At 37.9% G+C, this 20,349-nt stretch overlaps 1 protein-coding gene across 2 annotated transcripts in view; it reads right to left on the bottom strand.

Moving 5' to 3' along the window:
* Positions 1–467: 467 nt before the first annotated feature.
* The window catches only part of LOC149024458 (cationic amino acid transporter 2, vacuolar-like), a 23,360-nt gene continuing 3,478 nt past the window's right edge, over positions 468–20,349 (bottom strand). For both annotated transcript variants that reach the window (XM_089144688.1, XM_089144689.1), the window contains exons 8-15: positions 18,440–18,612; positions 18,246–18,312; positions 14,332–14,490; positions 2,796–3,060; positions 1,984–2,092; positions 1,521–1,633; positions 1,291–1,366; positions 468–1,129 (exon numbers count right to left, since the gene is read on the bottom strand). In XM_089144688.1, coding sequence (XP_089000814.1) covers positions 973–1,129; positions 1,291–1,366; positions 1,521–1,633; positions 1,984–2,092; positions 2,796–3,060; positions 14,332–14,490; positions 18,246–18,312; positions 18,440–18,612 — 1,119 coding nt within the window. In that variant the 3' untranslated portion in view covers positions 468–972. The remainder of the gene's footprint in view (positions 1,130–1,290; positions 1,367–1,520; positions 1,634–1,983; positions 2,093–2,795; positions 3,061–14,331; positions 14,491–18,245; positions 18,313–18,439; positions 18,613–20,349) is intronic.

Raw genomic sequence — 20,349 nt, 5'->3', positions numbered from 1 at the left:
CACGTGTTTCTAATGAAATTTTATTTTGGAAAAATTTCATCCCCACCCTCTAAGTTGAATCTGGATCATCTCCCCGTCAAGTGTTCCCCCATGGCTTCCTGACCACAAAAACCAGTGGGTCCCACTGGTAAAATAGTTTTTTTTTCTTTTCAAAAAGTGTTTATCACCGTGGGCCCCACAGGTTTTTATGGTCAGGAAACGTCCGGACTCCTCTTAATTACCTCCTATTATTAATGCCATTCATTCCTGAGTTATCTAGTTTATCAGTCAAAACTCTCTTATTTATAATACTATTAATTTCAGTCAGTTTTTATTTATTCATTTATAATATTATCACAGATTGTAACTTTAAAAACATTGTGTGAATCATATCTTTCAAACTTTGTGAAGATTAATGATTGGGAGAGAACGAAGTTATAGGCGGAAGAAGGAGAACAAAGAAATAAGTCGGACATAAGATTTTCTGTTCAAGGTTATTCTTGCCATTTTGAAATATTTAACTTACTTACATCATCACTTAACTGTAATTGATCTTTGATATATTTTCACCATATAGGAGGTCTGATTGATAGATTGAAAAACTCAAGTGTTGACACTAATTTTAGGGGCTAACTCAGAGGGTGTGCCAAAAATTTTCCTTTTATTACCTCCAATTGGATATAGTATGATAATATTCAAGGGCGAACAACCCAAGATTTAAACCACAAGAAACGGCAAGAAGGTGGATGTATTCCATGCAAGTCAACTTGCAATACATTTACTTACATCTTTATGTACACATAAAATTGAATACATCCCCTCATGCCATATGGTATATTACTCTGTACACATTAGCCTGACCATGGTTCACCTGTCCATAGTCCATAAAATTAGGGGGGAAAAATAAAAGATGGAATCTATTGTAATGCAGGAAGGTGCTACATCCTGTATTAAGAATGAGGCTGCTATGAAGGACTCCTTTTTCTTCTTTGCCTAAAACTGAACTGCGCCAGAAGTGCGGTATATTTCGTCAACATGGGCAGAGGGAACATAAACTGCATCACGCAGCATGCTGTTGTTCCTCCCATAGAACAGATATACAAGCACACCTATGATCATCCACACTGATACTTGAATCCATGTGCTAAGCCTGATAGGTTTCAGGGGAAGAAAAAAAATCAATGAGGACAGTAGAAAACATGAAAGCACCCAAGAAAGAAAAGCCACCAAAGCCAAGATGGTCATAGCATGAGTATAACATTGCTACCAGTGGTGAGGAACCCGAGAGGAAAAGGAGTGTAATATACTCACTCAAGATTTATTAGTAAGTAGACATTTATGAGGATGCAGGCAACAGGTAGGAGTGGGACGAATGGACAAATGAAACCTGCACATAAGATGCAAACAGTGCAGTCTCATCAGTTCTGCAGGTCACGAGCTTTTCCGATGACAGTCAACTTTATTTGCAACAGTCGGGGAAAAATGTAATTGCAAGGACCATAAGGGTTTGGTGTGGATAGATAATGTTAGATATCACATACCCCCTGTGTGTCCGAAGCTGTGTCTTGCCTCATCTTGATCTATCCAGGAAAGTACAATCAGACCATACAAGGTAAGTGCGCCACCAACTCCGGACAATGTGAAGCGAGGTATACTGAGAAAAAGAAAGCGAAAGATGAGGACATTCAAGATCATCACCTACCAATTCAGCACAATTTAGCTCAATCCTAGAATCAAATAATTTGAACCCCCCACTTCATTTTTGCTCCCAATATTTCAGTACAGCATTACCCAGAGGTACAATCTTTGGCTGCATTTGGGGATAAGCTGATCCTTAGCCCCTACAAAACTTGTGCTAATTATAGGAGCAGATTTGAAAAAAGTAGGGTGCTACACCTCAACCACAAAAGCACATGGTTGAAGCAGTGGCAAGGATGTATTGTGATCAAGAATATTGTTTCAACAGACTCTAATTGCAGTATCGAAAAATGGGGTTTCTATTACCTGGGAAGATATTCAGCTGATGCTCCTGAGGTGAGAAGAACAACTCCAACACATACAAATGCTATGTTCCAGGTAGCAGTTTTCCGCCTCTTTTGTTCAGCAAAGTTATCTGCATACACAGAAAATCAGAAGGAAAATTTAGCGTATATCTTTGAAGCTGGAAAATTGCTGCAACTGAACATTAATGCTACTGTTAAACTAGGAGTCAAACATGTGAGGTAAAGATATTAGATTATGTAGTAACTGCTGTGCAAAATAACATTATGGGAGAAGTATACTATACCCTGTGAGGAACTATTCTGACGGATGCACCTGGTAGATCACCCCAAGACCCACATTAACCAAACCAAGGACCATGGCAAAATAGATCCAAATATTATTTTTTTAGCACTATAACTATTGTCATACCACTTAAAAAAATAATGTCAGATTATAAGGTTCAAGTAAAAATCCAACTGAAGATGAACACGCACACCCTCACTACTATCATGCATGCAACAATAGCAACTGCATAGGTCATGTATATGCACAATTGGATCTGGGGATACAGGACCAGAGAATGACTCTCACGTTCACAGGCAGACCACCAAAAGCCTCATTCAAAGATTGATTAAGGTTTGGCTGATGATCAAAAGAATGAGCTTCTACCAATTCCATCAAAAGAGTGAAAAATCTCTTAAAAGCTTAAAGAAGAATTAAAACCAAATAGTTAGAAGTCATCAGATCATGCAGATGCCTAGCAAAAGCAATCTCTTTTCACCAACAAGTCCATGTTTCATCATGATCCTGTCCCCAGATCTAACTTATCTTACCTTGACCACTTTTTGCAATGAGGGGTTGTTGAAGGGGAACTTCTGACTTTCCTTGTGAATGTTCACTGTCACCTTGAGAGCTACCAACTGGATCCTTTGGGTTGCCCCCATCAATCTCCTGAGGGACACTACTGTATCGCAATGAGACTGAATCAATTGAAGCCTGAAGTGATGATGGAAGTGGCACCTCATCTGGGGGAACATATCTGAGAATCAAGATAGAAACTGCAACTAAGGTGAATGCAAGAAGTGTCCCCACACTGACCTGCAGGAAAACCTGACCGTCAGCTTTTGATGATATTGACTATACAAATTGCATGGTAATTAAAGGTTGGGCTGGGTCAGTTCAAACTGAGTTTCATCATGCTAGAAAGAAATCTATCCTAGCCACTAACAGACCCTGCCAGGCAGTAAAGAGGGAAGGATGGCCTGTCAGGTGCTAGGTTCAGATGGGATCAGAGGGTTTTGATCCCTGATTTGGTACTAATCTTCATTTCTTTCCAACCAAAGAGGCCAGGTACGTTCCTTGAGCAGTTAACTGCACAATATCATTGATAAAAGTTTGTAGCCCATTTCAACATATTTTGGTCTGTGATCAATTTTGAACCAACATCATTTTAAGTGCTGACATAATTTGCTGATAAACTTGCACCTGCACTCAGTGTATTATGCTTCTTATATCTATTTCAATGCATTATTAGTCATGTTTATAATCCAGAAATAGAGTAGAGGCAAGTGCAATATAAATTTTCAGATCAAGGAATCTAGATAGTAAAATCAAGAAAGATTTTGAGAAAATAAAACCATGATTAAAACTACAACATGTATGACAGTTTTTTCTAGTAAAACTAAAATGGATGTGTTGTGAGAAGGACTGAGGTTTCCTACTCAAAGGAGGATTTACTCAGATTATAACTATAAGTACCCCATTGGGCATATGATTAATTATCTTTCTTTGAGCAATAAACTCTCAAAATTACAACATGGTATCAGAGCCCTAGGCTCTTCAATTCATCCATCTTTCTAAAAGACCCTTTGCAATGCTGTCTCTCTCTACAAATCCAACTGCAGGACTGGTCTTACATCTCCTTTGCAGACAGGTTCTCAAACATTGCTGCTAATTCTAATTTTTTGGCAGCAAATCCGGTGAATCTTCCATTGAACATTAGGGCCTTTTCACCTCAGAAAGCTTCAAGTAAGTCTGCAGTTTTTTAGTTTGCTGAAAACTCTAGCTGCAACCTCCTTTCTTACCATAACATTGGGGACAGCAGCAAGGGAAGTCGATGGACCACACTGCTGCCCCCTTTCCTTCCTTTTTCATGACCTAAAATATGAAATAAGACCCTAACTCGGTTATGCACAGAACCTGTTATCTCCTTTACCTGAAGGGGTTTCTTTTTCCCCTTAATTTTTCTTCCTTGGAGACCAAAATTTGTGGCAGATTTGAGATACTTTTTTTCTTCTGCTTATCTAGCAATTATTCTATCATAATCTCCTTTTTAGGGCTGTAATCAGTACCAGTTCACAACCTTTGATTGTAAATTTCCCCTTTTTCTTAGCAATTGTTTTTAGGGCTGTATTCTGGAATCTGGACTGCCATTAGTACTGTCCAGACTTATTAAAGTTGTACCTTTCTTGGCAAGGTTGTTACACTAAAAACTGGTAGTAATTTTGCTCTAATTCTTACCTGTATTCCATTGGTCTGAAACCTTAAAATTTGGAAGATGACTATATCCGAATCTACTAAAACAGCAGAACCTATAACTTCTACAGCTGACAATCCTGACAAGAATGATTACCAGCCCCTTGGTTCCCTTCTTACAATCTTAGATGGATCAAATTACCTAATGTGGTCAAGATCTGCCAAGATTACCATCACTGGCTGAAGACCTCTAGGACATATTACTGGTACTATTGTGAAACTAAGAAACCCTAGATCAACTCAGGATCGATGGCTTGCACATAACTCTTTGGTGATAAATTTTCTAACGAGATCTATGAATCCAGAGGTACACCAAACTTTTCTACTATTGGACACTGCTGCCATTATTTGGAATGCCGCTCAGGAAACCTGTCATAAATTTGGAAACAGGGCTCAAGTCTATGAACTCCACAAGCACGTTCATGAGACAAAACAGAGGGAGATATGCTTTCAGTGTTACAACATTGTTAGTGCACTGTGGCAGAAGATTGATCATTACAACACCTTTAGACAAATAATGCTGAAGACATTGCAGCCTATAGCAAGCACCTTGATGAGACCCATGTATATGATTTTCTAGCTGGACTTAATGTTGAATATCACCCTATTCAGCTTTGGATTCTCAGTGAAATCCCTTTCCCACCTTAAGGAATCATACACCTTAGAACACAGGGAGATTATCATCATGCTGCAATGCGCCCTTCCTCCACACCTGATAGGTCAGACCTCCACAGACTGGAAGTAGTACAAAAACATCAAAAGAAGTTATCAAATGTGGCCACTATGGTAAACCACGCACTAGAAAAGAAAAAATGTTGGAAACTGCATGGGAAGCCACCAGATTTTGTAGCAAAAAGAAAGGCTAGTCGTGGAAAGAATAGGGACAAGACTTTGGCCAACCAAACTGAGCCTGACTTCGATCCTTCTATTGACACCTCCAAGCTCTCCTACAAAAAACTATGAGCTCTCTGTCGGTTACTACAAGCTGCCCCAACTACCACTGCTACATCCACAACTGCCTCTGCTAGTTATAGTAATCATAAAGTCCACTCAAGTACTTCTGATCTACCCTTTTGTGTTTCAATTATATCTAATTCCTGGATTATCAACTCCAGCAATACAGATCAGACGATTGGTTCTTCCAGTCAATTCCATCAATACACCCCTTTATCAGGAAACAACACAGTCCATGTGGCAAATGGATTCCTCTCCTCCATCTTTGGTAATGGAACCATTTTCCGTTCTTCCACCCTAACCCTCTCTTATCTTTTGAATATTCCAACCTTTTCTATGAACCTCTTATCTATTAATAGCCAAACCAGGGATTGAAATTACAAAGTTACCTTATTTCCTTCTTATTGAGTTGTATAGCGTATGGTGACAGACGTAAGTGCAAAATGATCTCTACCTACACAACTGTACGGCTCCTCCCACTGCTCCCCCCCCCCCCCCCCCCCCCAAGATTCCCCCAATCTCCTCCAATATTCACCTTTTCCATCAAAGACTTGGTTGAGTGTCTTTCTTCTTCTTTTTTTTTTTTTTTTTTTTTTTTTTTGGGGGGGGGGAAGCGTGTATTTTTTTCTGATGCTCCAGTTATCCCTTATCAGATAAAAAAAGTGATCATCCATTTGATTTAGTTCACTTTAACGTATGAGTGCTAATCATTGTAATTCTATTTTTGGTCACCATTGGTTTGTAACTTTTATTAACCGTCACACTCATGTCACTTGAATATATCTAATGTGCCACAAGAGTGAAGTCTTCCAGCTCTTCCAAGTATCCGACAAGCTAATACAAACTCAGTTCGACGGAAAGATCAAAGCACTTTTACTGATAATGGCAAAGAATATAAGGAGCACAGCTTTTAGCTACTTAGCAGATCATGGTATTTCCTATGAGACCAACCGTGTTGATACCCTTGCTCATAGTGGTAGAACCGTAGAAAGGAAAAATCGACACTTCTTAGAAGTTACTCGTGCTCTGATGTCTGCACTTAATGTTCCATCCCAATACTAGAATGATGTTATTCTCACTGCCACCTATCTGATTAACCTAATGCCTTCTCGCATTCTTGGATTTCAATCCCCTGAAGCTATAATTCTTAGAAAGAACCCTTTTTTAGTACCTCCAAGGTAATTCAGTTGTGTCTGCTATATCCACGATCATCACTCTCATAGCAAGCTTGATCCACAAAGTATTAGTTGTACCTTTGTGGGATGTTCTCCTTTCCACCCATAATTACTTTGTTTCCATGGATGTTGTCTTTCATGAAGCGTCGACTGACCTGAATGCTTTCCCTAAATTAAAGATGAGATGGAACAACAGCCAAAACAACCTTAAAAGATGTCACAAGAATAGCCATCAGCAAATCAACTGGACAAATATAGTGAGGGGGAGACACGAACTCCTAGTAGAGGTACCTTATAAACAAATGAACTGCAAACTCTAAGTAATAGTATTTTGAAGTCATAAATTTGCAGAAGTCAAGTTACCACTACCAAAGCACCTTTAGTATTACAAGAATCTTCTCTATAACTAGAGCCTGGATCTCCACCTGCTTCACCTCCCAATAAGAATACTTTTCTTCACCAAGCTATAGCCCTACAAAAAGGTGTCAGGAAATGCACCTATCCCATATACCATGTTGTCTCTCTTGATTCTTTTTCACCTTCCCTTCGTACTTCTGTGTCTACCCTTTCTTCTATCACATAAAAATGCAAGAAGGCTTATGCAGATCCTAAGTGAAAGGCAACAATTTTGGAAGAAATGAAAGCACTGGACAAAAATGGGACTTGAGAGCTTGTAGTTCTTTCTTTGGGCAAGAGATCGGTTGGTTGTAGGTGGTGTTGTTGTAAAGTAGAATAGTGATGGATATATCGATCGATATAAAGCTAGATTTGCTGCCAAAGGATTCGCCTAGATCTTTGGAATTGATTATCAAAAGACTTATGCACCCATTGCAAAATTGAACATAGTTAAGAGTATTACTTGTATGAGTCATTAACTTGGAATGGGATCTTCAGCAGTTAGATGTAAAGAATGCCTTTTTACGTGGAGAGCTAGAAGAAGTATACATGGATAATCCTCCCAGTTTCTCTAATGATAAAACTCAAGGAAAAGATTGCAAACTTCGACATATAGGTCCAGATTACCATTCTAATAGTCTATGTTGATGATATAGTTGTGATAGATAGTGATGGTGGAGATATACTAAAATTAAAAAAAATTCCTAAGACACGAGTTCAAAATAAAAGATCTAGGAAAACTAAGGTATTTTCTAGGGATATCAATTGCTCATTCAGCTAACAACATATTTCTATTCAACGAAAGTATGTCCTAGGTTGTCATCCGAGTGATACTCCTTTAGAAGTTGCTACCTGACTCAAAGATAAAAAGGGGAAAATCTGTCAATAAATGTTATTAGGGAAAGCTAATCCACTTATCTGATACACGACCAGACATTGCTACTGATGTTAGTACTGAGTCAGTTCATGCACGACCCCCGTTCCAATTTATGTCTACTGTCTTTTGAATCCTTCACTATTTAAAATATGCTCCAAGTAAAGGTGTTCTCCTATCCTCACATGATCATCTTCAAGCTGAAGCTTACAATGATGTAGACTTGGAAGGTTTGCGTGATTGAAAATCCAGCTTAGAGCATTGTACTTTCATTGGTGCAACTCTGATTACTTGGCAAAGCAAGAAACAAAATATTGTTGCAAGATCAAGTGCTGAAACAGACTTCTGAGCCATGGCTTAAGGAGTAAGTGAATTTTTACGATTACGTGGTTTATTAGAAGATCTGAGTGTGCCAGTGCCTCTTCCCAATGATGCTCTATTTTGACAACAAAGCTGCCATAAGCATTGCCCATAATCCAGTGCAACATGACAAGACAAAGCATGTGGAAATTGATAGGCATTTCATAAAAGAGAAGAAGCAGAAAAATCTGTATGCCATTTGTTTAGTCTAAAGGTCAAGTTGCAGATGTCAATACCAAAGGTTCACCTGAATGGATTTTTCATCCTAATTTGACCAACCTGGGCATGTGTGATATTTATTCCCCAACTTGAGGGGGAATGTTGTGAGAGCGACTGAGGTTTCCTACTCAGATCATAACTATAAATACCTCTTTGGGTCATATGAATATGTGGGTTGAGTCCTACTATGAGTTCAACTCTATTAGACTTTTTGTTTATGTAAATTTCTATTACCCAAGTACGGGTATGTATGTAATAGTGTTATTTCCAATTTATTATAAATAAAGGACTTGAGATCACACGAATTAATTGAGCCATTCTACCAATATTGTGTTCCTCAACATGGCATCAAAGCCTAAGTTCGATTAGGGAAGAGAAGAGAAAAAAATCTTGCTGAGGAAGACCTACCTCCATTGCCGAGACGTCTCTCCAGAAGCCATCGACTCTGCTTCCGCTATCAATCCAATCTCTCCAAAACGTCATCGCCTTTGCTTCCAACCCAAACTAAAGCCATTGCCTCTGCTTCCGCTATCAACCCAATCTCTCCAGAAAGTCAACGCCTCTGCTTCCAACCCAAACCATCGCCACTGCATACATCTTCTTCTCCAACTGCAACATCACTCTCACACACCTAACAGACCTGCAGCTGCTCAATCGACCTAAACCTGCAACTTCCGCCATCGACCCTGCCTCCGCCATTGACCCTGCTTCCGCCATCAACTCTTCTTCCAACACCATAAATTGCCATCATCTTCCACCATTGACCTAGTTTGCTTCAGCCACCATCGCCACCGCCGTCGCCATCGCCATTGTCCCTAAAGCCAGGTAAACCCCCTATTAAGCCAGGGACGATCCTTCTATACTTCTAAAATCCTATTAAGACCATTGCATCTTTGGCTGAACCATATTTTTGGTTCATTCCAAACCTACTACCATAGGTGTTTTACAGGATAAATGGATCTCGAATTATTCTCTTATTATGTCATTTCTTTTGAATTCCATGAATCCAAATATTGCCCGTGGATATTTATTACTTGATACTGCAGCCCAAATCTGGAAGGCTACTACTAAAACATATGGATAGTTGGGGAATGATGCCCAGATTTATGAGCTCCGAAAAAAGCTTCATGAGACTACCCAAAAGGAACTGACTGTGGCCCACTATTATGTTGAGTTGCGATCTCTTTGGCAAGAGTTGGATCATTATGGGGATTATCACCCCACTAATCCAGATGATGTGGCTACTTATAGGAAGCACATTGATAAGATTCGAGTATATGACTTTTTGGCAGGTTTGAACGTGGAGTACGATCAGATCAGAGTGCAATTATTAAGTCATTCTCCTTTCCTACACTTGAACAGTCTTATGCTCTTGTTCAATGTGAGGAAAGCCGTCGTTTAGCCATGTTTCATGCTCCTATTTTGAAGAAATCAACCTTACAGTCTATTAGCACTAAATTTGATTATGCTAAGGAGATTATAAAATGTGAGCACTATCATAAACCATATCATATCAAGGCCAATTGTTGGAAGCTCCATGGGAAACCTGTTGATTTTGAGCAAAAAAGAGCACAAAGAAGGGGAAAACCGAAGGCTAATTTTTCTGAGACGGTTTCCACAACACCCTCTACAAACATTGGCTTTTCACAGGAGGAATTAGCTACTCTGCGACGTATTTTGCAATCTCCTACTGCCAGTACAGCCTCTACTACTACTTCCTCCACTACCCATCCCAATTCCTACCTTGCTACTTCAGGTAAAACTTTTACAAGCTTCCATGTTTCTTTAGTTTCTGGTCCATGGATCATTGATACAGGAGCCATAGATCATAAGACAGGTTCATCCTCTTTTTTCTTACATTATGCCCCAACTTCTGGAAAAGATAAAGTTCAAATTGTTGATGGCTCCTATTCTTCCATTGTTTGAAAATGCACCATTCAACATTCTCCATCACTTTCTTTGTCTAAAGTTTTACACGTTCCCTCTTTCTCTACTAACTTGTTGTCTATCAGTAGTCTTACACATGCCTTGAATTGTATAGTGACTTTTTACCCATCGTACTGTGTCTTCCAGAATCTGGTCACGGGGAAGGAGATTGGACGTGGTAAACTAGACAATGGACTTTATCTATTGGAGCCAATTGGAACTTCTACTTTTGCTCTGACTGCATCTCCTAATCAGATCTATTCGGTCATATCAGACCTTCATCAGTGGCACCGTAAACTAGGTCACCCCCCTCTAGGAACTCTTAAGAAAATATTTCCTGATTTAGTTTCTTTTTGTAAAATAGATGATTTTTTTGTGAAGCTTGCATTCTTGCAAAGCAAACTCGTTCTATTTATTTACCGTCTCTTCATAATAGAAAATCTATTCCTTTTGTGCTAATTCATACTAATGTGGGGCCCCTGCCGACGAGTGTCTATTACTGGCCATAGGTATTTTGTTACTTTTTTTGATTTTCACTCTCGTTCTACATGGATTTATCTTTTAAAACAAAAAAATGAGGTTTTTCGATGTTTTCGTGATTTTCATAATATGATTCAAACTCAGTTCAATGCCACTGTGAAGATCCTTCGCAGTGACAATGGCACAAAGTATATTGACGGTGAATTTCATAAATATCTCTTAAACTCTAGCATAATACACCAGACCAAGTGTGTTGATACTGCTGCCCAAAATCGGGTTGCTAAAAAGAAGAATCGGCATCTTTTGGAGATAGCCTGTTCAATTATGATTGCTATGAATGTCCCTGACCAATACTGGAGTGATGTTATACTCACTGCTTCTTACCTTATGAATAGGATGCCCAGTAGGATACTTGATTTTAAATGTCCTAATGAGATTCTCCAGGGAGCCACCTCTTTTGTTATTCCCCCAAAGATTTTTGGATATGTGTATTATGCCAGAATCATAGCCCACCAGAGTAAGCTGGCTCCCCGTGGCCTACGTTGCATATTTTTGGGGTATTCTGCTACTCAAAAAGGGTACAAATGTTATCATCCTCCTTCTAGGAAAATCATTGTCTCCATGGATGCAATTTTTAATGAGTATTGCCCTTACTATACACCTCTTCAAAGGAAGTGTCCTAGAGGAGAGGTGTTTTCTCCAACTCTAGACCTTTCTATCACACCACCACAACACAACTTAGGAGTTGAAGAAGTGTTTTCTAACCAGGGGGAGACATTGGCTAGTATACCTGAGGACTTTAACTCTCCCCCTCCGTTTTATGAACTATGTGAAGAACCTAGTCAGGGGGAGACCACTCTAGTGAGGCACACATTGCGGTCTTTCAAAACAAGATTGACCAGGATAAGGAGGTGCAAACTTATCAGAGGAAGAATTACAACCGGCCAAAGCAAGTGGAGAAAGGTGACATGTTACCACTTCAGTCTCCTGCTCCAGAATCAGATTCTATTGTTCCCCTTGAGGTATCTCCTTCTGATCTTCCTATTGTTGTTAGAAAACGAGTAGATTCTTGTACTCAACATCCTATAGCTAAATATGTTTCTTATAACCCTTTGTCTGACTCCTACCGTGCTTTTATATCCTCTCTGTCATTTGTATTTGTTCCTAAAAGTTGGCAGGAAGCCCATGCTGATAAGAGATGGAAGGTAGCTATGGTAGAGGAAATGCAAGCCCCGAAGAAAAATGATACTTAGGAAGGAAAAAACCCGTAGACTGCAAATGGGTTTTTGTGGTTAAACAAAATATGGATGGATCAGTCAACAAGTTGAAAGCTAGACTAGTTGCAAAGGGGTTTACCCAGACCTATGGGATTGATTATCAGGAGACTTTTGCCCCTGTCGCAAAACTGAACACTGTCAAAGTTCTATTGTTTGTAGCTATGAACAAAGATTGGAACTTGCCCAACTAGACGTAAAGAATGCCTTCTTACATGGGGAGTTAGAGGAAGAAGTCTATATGAAAATCCCACATGGTGTCTCCGGTGACAATACTGCAGGGAAAGTTTGTCAATCTATGGGTTAAAACAGTCTCCTAGATATTGGTTTGGATGCCTCCTGAAGGCAATGACTTCTATTGGGTACAAACAAAGTAATGATGATCATACACTATTTGTCAAGAATTCAAGTACTAACATCACAATTCTCATTGTTTATGTGGACGATATTGTCATCACAATGAATGATAGTGAAAAAATTCAAAGGCTAAAGGACTTTCTTGGCAAGGGAATTGAGATTAAAGATCTAGGGAAGTTACAGTACTTTTAGGGATTTAGGTGGCTCGATCAAAAAAGGGTATATTCCTATCCTAAATAAAGTATGTCCTAGATTTATTATCAGAAGTGGGAATGTTGGGGTGTAAAGCAGTTGATACCCCTATTGAAGCTAGAGCTAAACTAAAGGAAAAAGAGGGAGAACCAGTGACAAAGGAAGATACCAAAGGCTGGTAGGGAAGCTTATTTACTTGTCCCACACTAGGCCAGACATCACTTATGCCGTGGGGATAGTAAACCAGTTCATGCATGATACATATTTAGCTCATATGAAGGATGTTACCAGAATATTGCAGTATTTGAAGGGAGCTCCTGGAAAAGGAATACTTTTGTCATCCACTGATAATCTAAGAGTGGAAGCATACACTGATGTAGATTGGGCTGGATCTCCTGATAGGAAGTCAATTTCAGGTTACTGTACCTTTGTTGGAGGTAATCTAATTACTTGGAGAAGTAAGAAACTGAATGTGGTAGCTTTATCCAATATAAAAGCTGAATATAGAGCTATGGTTCATGAAGTTTGTGAGCTACTATGGTTGAAAGGCTTGCTAGAAGATATTGGAGTCCAAGTACCAAACCCTATGATGTTATATTGTGACAACAAGGCTGTTATTAGTATTGATAATAATCCTATGCAATATGATCGAACTAAGCACATTAAAATTGACAAGTTTTTTGTCAAAGGAAAGCTGGAACAAGGGCTCATCTGCATGCCTTTTGTGAGGCTAGAGACCAAGTGGCAGATATCTTCACTAAGGGTTTGAAGGTAGGAGAGATTTCCTTCCTATTGTAGGCAAGTTGTGCATGACTAATATCTATGCTTCAACTTGGGGGGGGGGGGAGTGTGGGTTGAGTCCTACTATGAGTTCAACTCTATTAAAGTTTTTGTTTATGTAAATTTCTATTACCCAAGTAGGGGTATGTATGTAATAGTGTTATTTCCAATTTATTATAAATAAAGGGCTTGAGATCACACAGATCAATTGAGCCATTCTACCAATATCGTGTTTCTCAACAGAATAAATCATCTTTCTTTGAGCAATAAACTCTCAAACTTACAACAGGATGATAATTCTTTCCTGTTAAATTTAATAGATCATTACAGATGTTACTAAATTAACTGTAATTAATTAATTATCAATAAACTAACAAATTTTCCCCAAAATTGTATACATCCCTAAAGTAGTTCCTTGTTTACTTTGAAAACAAATCTCAACAAGTGATCAATGCTGTACAGTCCCCAACCCTTCTATGTTGTCTTGTCTGCTTTGGGATGTTTTGCTCGGGTTATGGGGTCCCAAGTTCCAACTTCCAAGTCCCCACAAGTTGAGCGTTAGACGGGGATACAACATACATGGACAGCTTCATGTAACAAGGTTTCCTCTTGGAAGTTGGGCAGGTCCAAGGCTTTCGTCATTAGCAAAAGAAATCCTTGTTACACAAATTTAAGGGTCTAATATAGCATTAGCTGGATCCAGCTAACTAGAAGGGGTTTTAATCAAAATGGTTATCATCATCCAGTATCATAGTATGTTATCTACATTTCAAGTGAGCCATGATAAGTAGCCAAAGCAATGACTAATGATGCATGGGTATGGGAGCCCTAGGTAATGCTAACTTACCATTCCTGCCAATTGTGAGACATCCATGATTAATGCCATAATTGCAGCACCGATTCCGGTAGCTAATGTGCTCTTGACAGGAACTTGAGTGCGTTTATTAACATGTGAGAAAAATTCTGGCAGCAATCCATCTCTAGCCATTGCCATCAGGATTCGAGGCTGAGATAAAAGTTTAAAAAAGAGAAGACACCATGTAACCAAAAAGTCATCAGTGCAGAAGTTATCAAAGACTGTTCTGAAGCAAAAAATCACACACCAAAATCACAAGCCACTGAGACAGATTCCAGTCAAAAGATGTCAATTGAAATGTCCAACCAGAAAAAGAAGAAACAACACACACACACATCATGAAGATCTTAAGGTGCTAATGACCAAGTTGGAACAAAGAACATTACGTCAATATGTATTCTATTCTCTTTTTCCCAAAAATTTTAAATACCATCAATAGTCTTTGTAGACTCCTACCATCATAAGCTAATACCTAAGGCATAGTATTCATCACCCCAATATCCAAATTGATTTGAAGAAGAGGAATTCACAATATTCAGCTTAATTAGATTTTCATGGAGAATGGGAAACTTGTAGTAACAAACATTCGAACTTCCAATCAGAAGTTTCTAAAGGAATAAGATCAAAGGAAAAGGGCCCTTCTGCTCAAGACGCATATGCATTTTGGTGTCCAAAGGGGATGTTGGTTCTGCTGCATAATATCAGATGCTCCATATCTCATGCCCTGAATTGCCCAAGAACTTCAACCCTTCTTCAGAAGAACAGACTGGGTATCGTACTCTGAACCTCAAAATGATTGATTATAATACATGACAAATATCATATGTAGCCACCTTCTTTATAACCTGATCTTAGTACATGGCAATGATAGAGCATTATGATTGCTCTATGTTAAGAAGGGCTGCCAATTATCATCAAAACTTTAAAGTTAAAAACCTGAAAACCCAAATTTGCTTCCGCAAGGATCACATTGGCATTGGAAGAGTATTTCATACAAAGCAGAAATGGTATTAATATGGCCAGATTCCCATTTCATTTCATTGCAAAAACGCTCAAACCACCATCCTATGTACTTCAGTTATCCGTAGTAGGAAAATAAATAAATATCATACATAATGATATTGTCAGGTCTTAGTTGGGTGTACAGGTGTAAAAGAAAAGTCTAAAGTATGGACCAAAAAATTCCTATTTATATCTCTTTGTTTTGATACTGAATATCAGATATGAACTACATATGCACTTTGACTAAATTTTAAAACCATACCTAATCTTTCATCATCATATTTCCTATTATAAATTTACTTGCACTGTTTATAAGATTAAGAAAATAACATTTATCTTATGAATATTTATCAAGGTTTAACACATTGGCATCGAGCATAGTATTGGAAGGTGAAGTCAAGAGATATTATATTGTAATTGGAGGCTTGTGCATTTGAATACTTCTTATCATATTTCATCAAAGAGGTACAAGATGCACTGAAAATACGCATGCAAACGGTCAAGAAATATCAATATCTATATGTAACACCATAAATAAGTACCATACTACTACGTAAGCTGTATCAAATCATAGGAAGACAGGATGAATGCATTTAATAGATCATGTATAAAATGAGGTTTCTAGCATATGCCAATACCAAAAAAGATGTCCTTTTCATTTTGGGAAAGAATTATGGTTAAAAGATGCACACATCATCCCCCCTCCACTCCAAATGGAAGAAGAAAAAAAATGCAGTTTGATGCAATATTCAGATTGTAAAAAAAAAAAAATCTTCCCCAAGTCTGAGATGACCAATAATATTTCATAGGGTACAAAAACTTTGGTGGTATATGATGCAAACTATATGATGGATTGGCATTCTAAATTGGTGGATAATTTAGTGAATAATATATTATGTATCATCAATTTGGCTTTGGGTTGGTTTCAGTTTACCTTTTATAAGATATATTAACTTTAATTTTGGTTTTGGCTTGTTTTAATTGGTTTGGATTAGTTTCAATATTCCTAAAATATTGTTAAAGTGGAGACGGGAGCAATGTGGAGGTTGAAGACTAAGAAAAACAATGTTTTCTAATTTTTGGTAATTTTACTATTTTACCCCTACTTAAGTAGTAATTCTACATATGTTTATTAATGGTACCTGCATAAACACAAATAACAGTTTATGGTGATAAATCATAAACAGCCCTTGATCTACTTATGAATTTATGTTCAAATCGATTTATTTTAATTAGAAACAGGGGGAATAAATCATACCAAAAAAAATTAAATATATTTAAGTTTATAGGCAAAACAATCATAAACTTAAGACATACTAAAGAGAGCCTAAGACTCAAACATAAAAGAAAGGAGCAGTTCTTGAAATAAAAGACTTACGAGTCCTTTAAAGAAAGAGTTCTAAGGACTCAAGAACTCAAATCTCAAAACAAACAACACTTCTAGACTAAACAGGACTGAAAAATAAGACACAAAATTCTGAAATTTATTTCCAGCAGATAGTTAGGGCTGAAATTGACCAAAATACCCCTCTAAGAGGATTCAACCAGCCCCAGGGGCCCACTCCAGGATTTTGGTGAGGGGTTGAACCCTGGTTGACATCACTATGCCCAGAGATTCCTCAAAGCACTAGAAAGTCAACTCAAAACCATGGGCATCTTAGAAGTGCAGAGGGACATTGTAGAGTTTAACCCAACCAGGTCGCTTTCAAATCTTCTTTTTGAACAACATTAGGTTGGGCTGCCATTGTTTGAGAACCAGAGGCCTATTGGCCATATGTCACGGAGCTCTCTCCGAATCTGAATCCAAACTGTCATAGCAATAAAATTGAAGAAAATATAGCCATTTTCAAAGGAAAGGACTTCATCTGTATAGACCACAAGAATAATTTGACGTATCAACTGAAGTAGGCTGTCACATCCAGTAGCAAGTAGCAACATATTCTTTCATCCCTTTTTTATCAGAGGAATGCAGTATGGAAATTCTATCAGACAGTTTTCATGTCTAAGTCAGCTTTAATGTCATCATAGTTTGAAAATGAAATTTGTGTAGCTAAAGTACAAATGGATTAACTAATACCAGTATTACAGGAATGCCAGCTTCAAATTTGAACCAGAATTAACATAGGCATGAATTGGACCCATATTTTTGGGTTATTCATAGGGGCGCATAAAGATTATTATGTTATTTGAGGATCCTATGTCTAAAGTCTATCGTAGGCAGTTATCTTAGCTACTCAAGAGTCCTATTGTTAGTTATTTTAGGTTAATTGCAGCTTATGAATATGTAACAATCCCCTCCAATGATTTGTAACTGGATGAAAAAGTTTTAATCACTTGATAATAGCCTTGTGACTTTCTCTCAACCTCTCACTTGCAGCACATTAATCCCCAGCAATGGAACTGATAAATTCTATTCTATTTGTGGATAATACTATTCCGGTTTTTATTCTATTGAAGATCTCACCATCATCTTAGATCAGATATGGCCCATATATAGCCATCAGATTCAGATCTCTTCCATTCCACTAGTGGTTCCATTACTAAAATGAATTAGATCCATCAGATATGATTGAAACTGCATCACATAGCTTCTTCGTTAATATAGTAAACACGTTAATGAATAAAAAGTAGTTGCCTCTAGGTAAGGAATTACAGAGTGCTATTATGCCACTTAGAAACTAAAACTTGGGGTGAGGGGAACAAACTTTCATGTTGCATGTGATCATGAGTCAGCAACTATTGATTCACAAATACTGAACCATAGAAATCGGCACTTAACAGCACCGAATGAAAAACTGTTGGCAAGTAACAGTTGCCAATCCATTCCAAGAATCATATTGAGAATCAAAACAAAGAAAGCATTGGAAAAAATGCTGATTGTATATTCTTAGCAAGTAATTTACCTGAGGAAGTATTGAACCCATCAAGCTTGCACAGAGTGCAAAAATTGCTCCAGCTGTGATTATGTATCTACAATTACAATGTGGCCAAATTACAGTTGGGTTGAAATAGGAAACGAAATCCAGTAGGTTCAATTGCATCGAACTTATTATGAGAACCAAACGACCACAAATCAGAAGAGAAATATTTAACCTACACTGCCCACTGCATCCCGTGGCTAGCAAATACAGAAGAGATAGGCGTATCTGGATCCATTGCATAGAATGGTACTAGGCCAACAATGACAACAGAAACAAGCATATACAAGAGGCAACATATAGAGAGTGAAAGCCCTATACCCAATGGTAGATCTCGCTGAGGATCCTTCACCTGTCATGGAGATCAAATAACCTCAATAAAGTAAATAAAGCTTAGAATATTTTTGGATTACAATGCATATTAGTGGTTGATGCCTAAGCCACCTACTTCAAGTTTTCTTTTTATAGTGCTGGAGAAAAGATGTATGAACTTAAAAAGAATGGAATTTATTTTACAATATAACAGGGTCAAGGAACTATAGATAGTGTGATGTAGATCAAATGAGGCAGAAGACTGAGAAACACAGCACATCTTTGCAACCAAAGGAATCCATTGACTCACATTAAACCCGCTTTAAAATCCATATGTAGCTTATGAGTTAGACCAAATTAATGGGCCCAACTCCTAGCATAGGAAGACACTTAGAAGATCATTCAAGCTCCTCATTTCAAACTTTATTGCTACTTGCTTGGTAAGAGTAAGTTGCTATTGTTTCACCTACATATTAGTCTAAACTTCTAGACACTTCTTCTGTTATAGAGCTTAATTTATTGATAAGACAGAGAGCAGAATAGAAAATTCTGATACTACAACTTATATTGCAATGGCTGTATTCTTCTGTGTGACACAAGCACTGTGAGCAATAATGAAGCCTAGCGGGATAGTAGAGCTGCCGGTTTGAAGCTATCAAGGAATGAGTAGGATGCTCATATCCTCTTCTACTTCCACTCTCTTCACATATCTTCTGCACATTTAAGTGCTGTGGTCTGTGTTCAGTGATTTATTTCTGTTTGAAAGTTTGCTTTTGTAAGCTTCAGCAAACAAAATTCAGTTGTGCATCTTCTTGACATTAATGCTGTGCTTATATGGACTATATTGGTGGATTTTTTGAATCTCTGCTTTGATTGAGTTCAGTATCTCATTGTAAATTTGTAAGCTACCGTTGAAGCCAATAAACAACCTGCAGTTGTTGTTTATAATCTTGTCCATCCAGCATTTTTAGGTACCAATTGTGATTCATTCATCCATCAGGCAGATCATGGAGAGTATTTGGTGTGTTGTTCCACCTATCATAAACTTCCTTCACCTATAGTATGGGACTGATCTGCCTGCAGATTACTTGTTTCTGGTAGGTACTATTTCTATTTCTGTTGCTATGCTGCTACCTTAATGTGCTGCTATGATTGAATCATCCAGACATGATGAAATTTTGAAGTTCTATTCCATCACAGTTAAGCTTCCATCAACTAAAATATGGGCAAGATCTTACTTGTGATTTGGTTGCTCACTGTGAAAACTAGCAGAATTTTGATCTATTAATTTTTCTCTAGTATTATTTATAGTTTCTGCCCTTAGTATTTAATTTGTAGTAAGGGAGTTATGACTAATTTCAAACTTGTTTTAAAATAGGAAGGGTACCTTTGAAGGAATGGTAATTTTCTACCACAGGTTGCTCTCAACAAGTTTTGTGGAAACTATTCTCTCTTTCTCTTGGTTTGATCAATCAGATTCTAGTTTCTAACACTCATGTAGTTCAAAATTTTGGATCTAGTTGCCAGTCCACCACTGATCTGAAGATTCAAGCATCTGAGTTGTGTCCTACCAATTGAATGGACCATACAACTATAATTTTGTGCTTATCTATTTGAGTGGTTTTGTAGATATTATATTTACCTTTTATGTCTGGAAAAAACTGTTATAATCTTTGGGCAAATTACTTGGAAGCCATTCATCCAAGAAGAAGAGAAAAAAATTACTTGGAAGCTGAACATTGACCCTTATCCTGCTATCATGGATTGTGGACTTGTT

Source organism: Hakea prostrata, chromosome 2, assembly GCF_041222555.1.
Source record: "Hakea prostrata isolate BN-2017 chromosome 2, UWA_Hpros_2, whole genome shotgun sequence".
NCBI lineage: Eukaryota > Viridiplantae > Streptophyta > Magnoliopsida > Proteales > Proteaceae > Hakea > Hakea prostrata.
The sequence above is the reverse complement of the archived record's forward strand: the minus strand, read 5'-3'. Positions and strand labels throughout refer to the sequence as shown.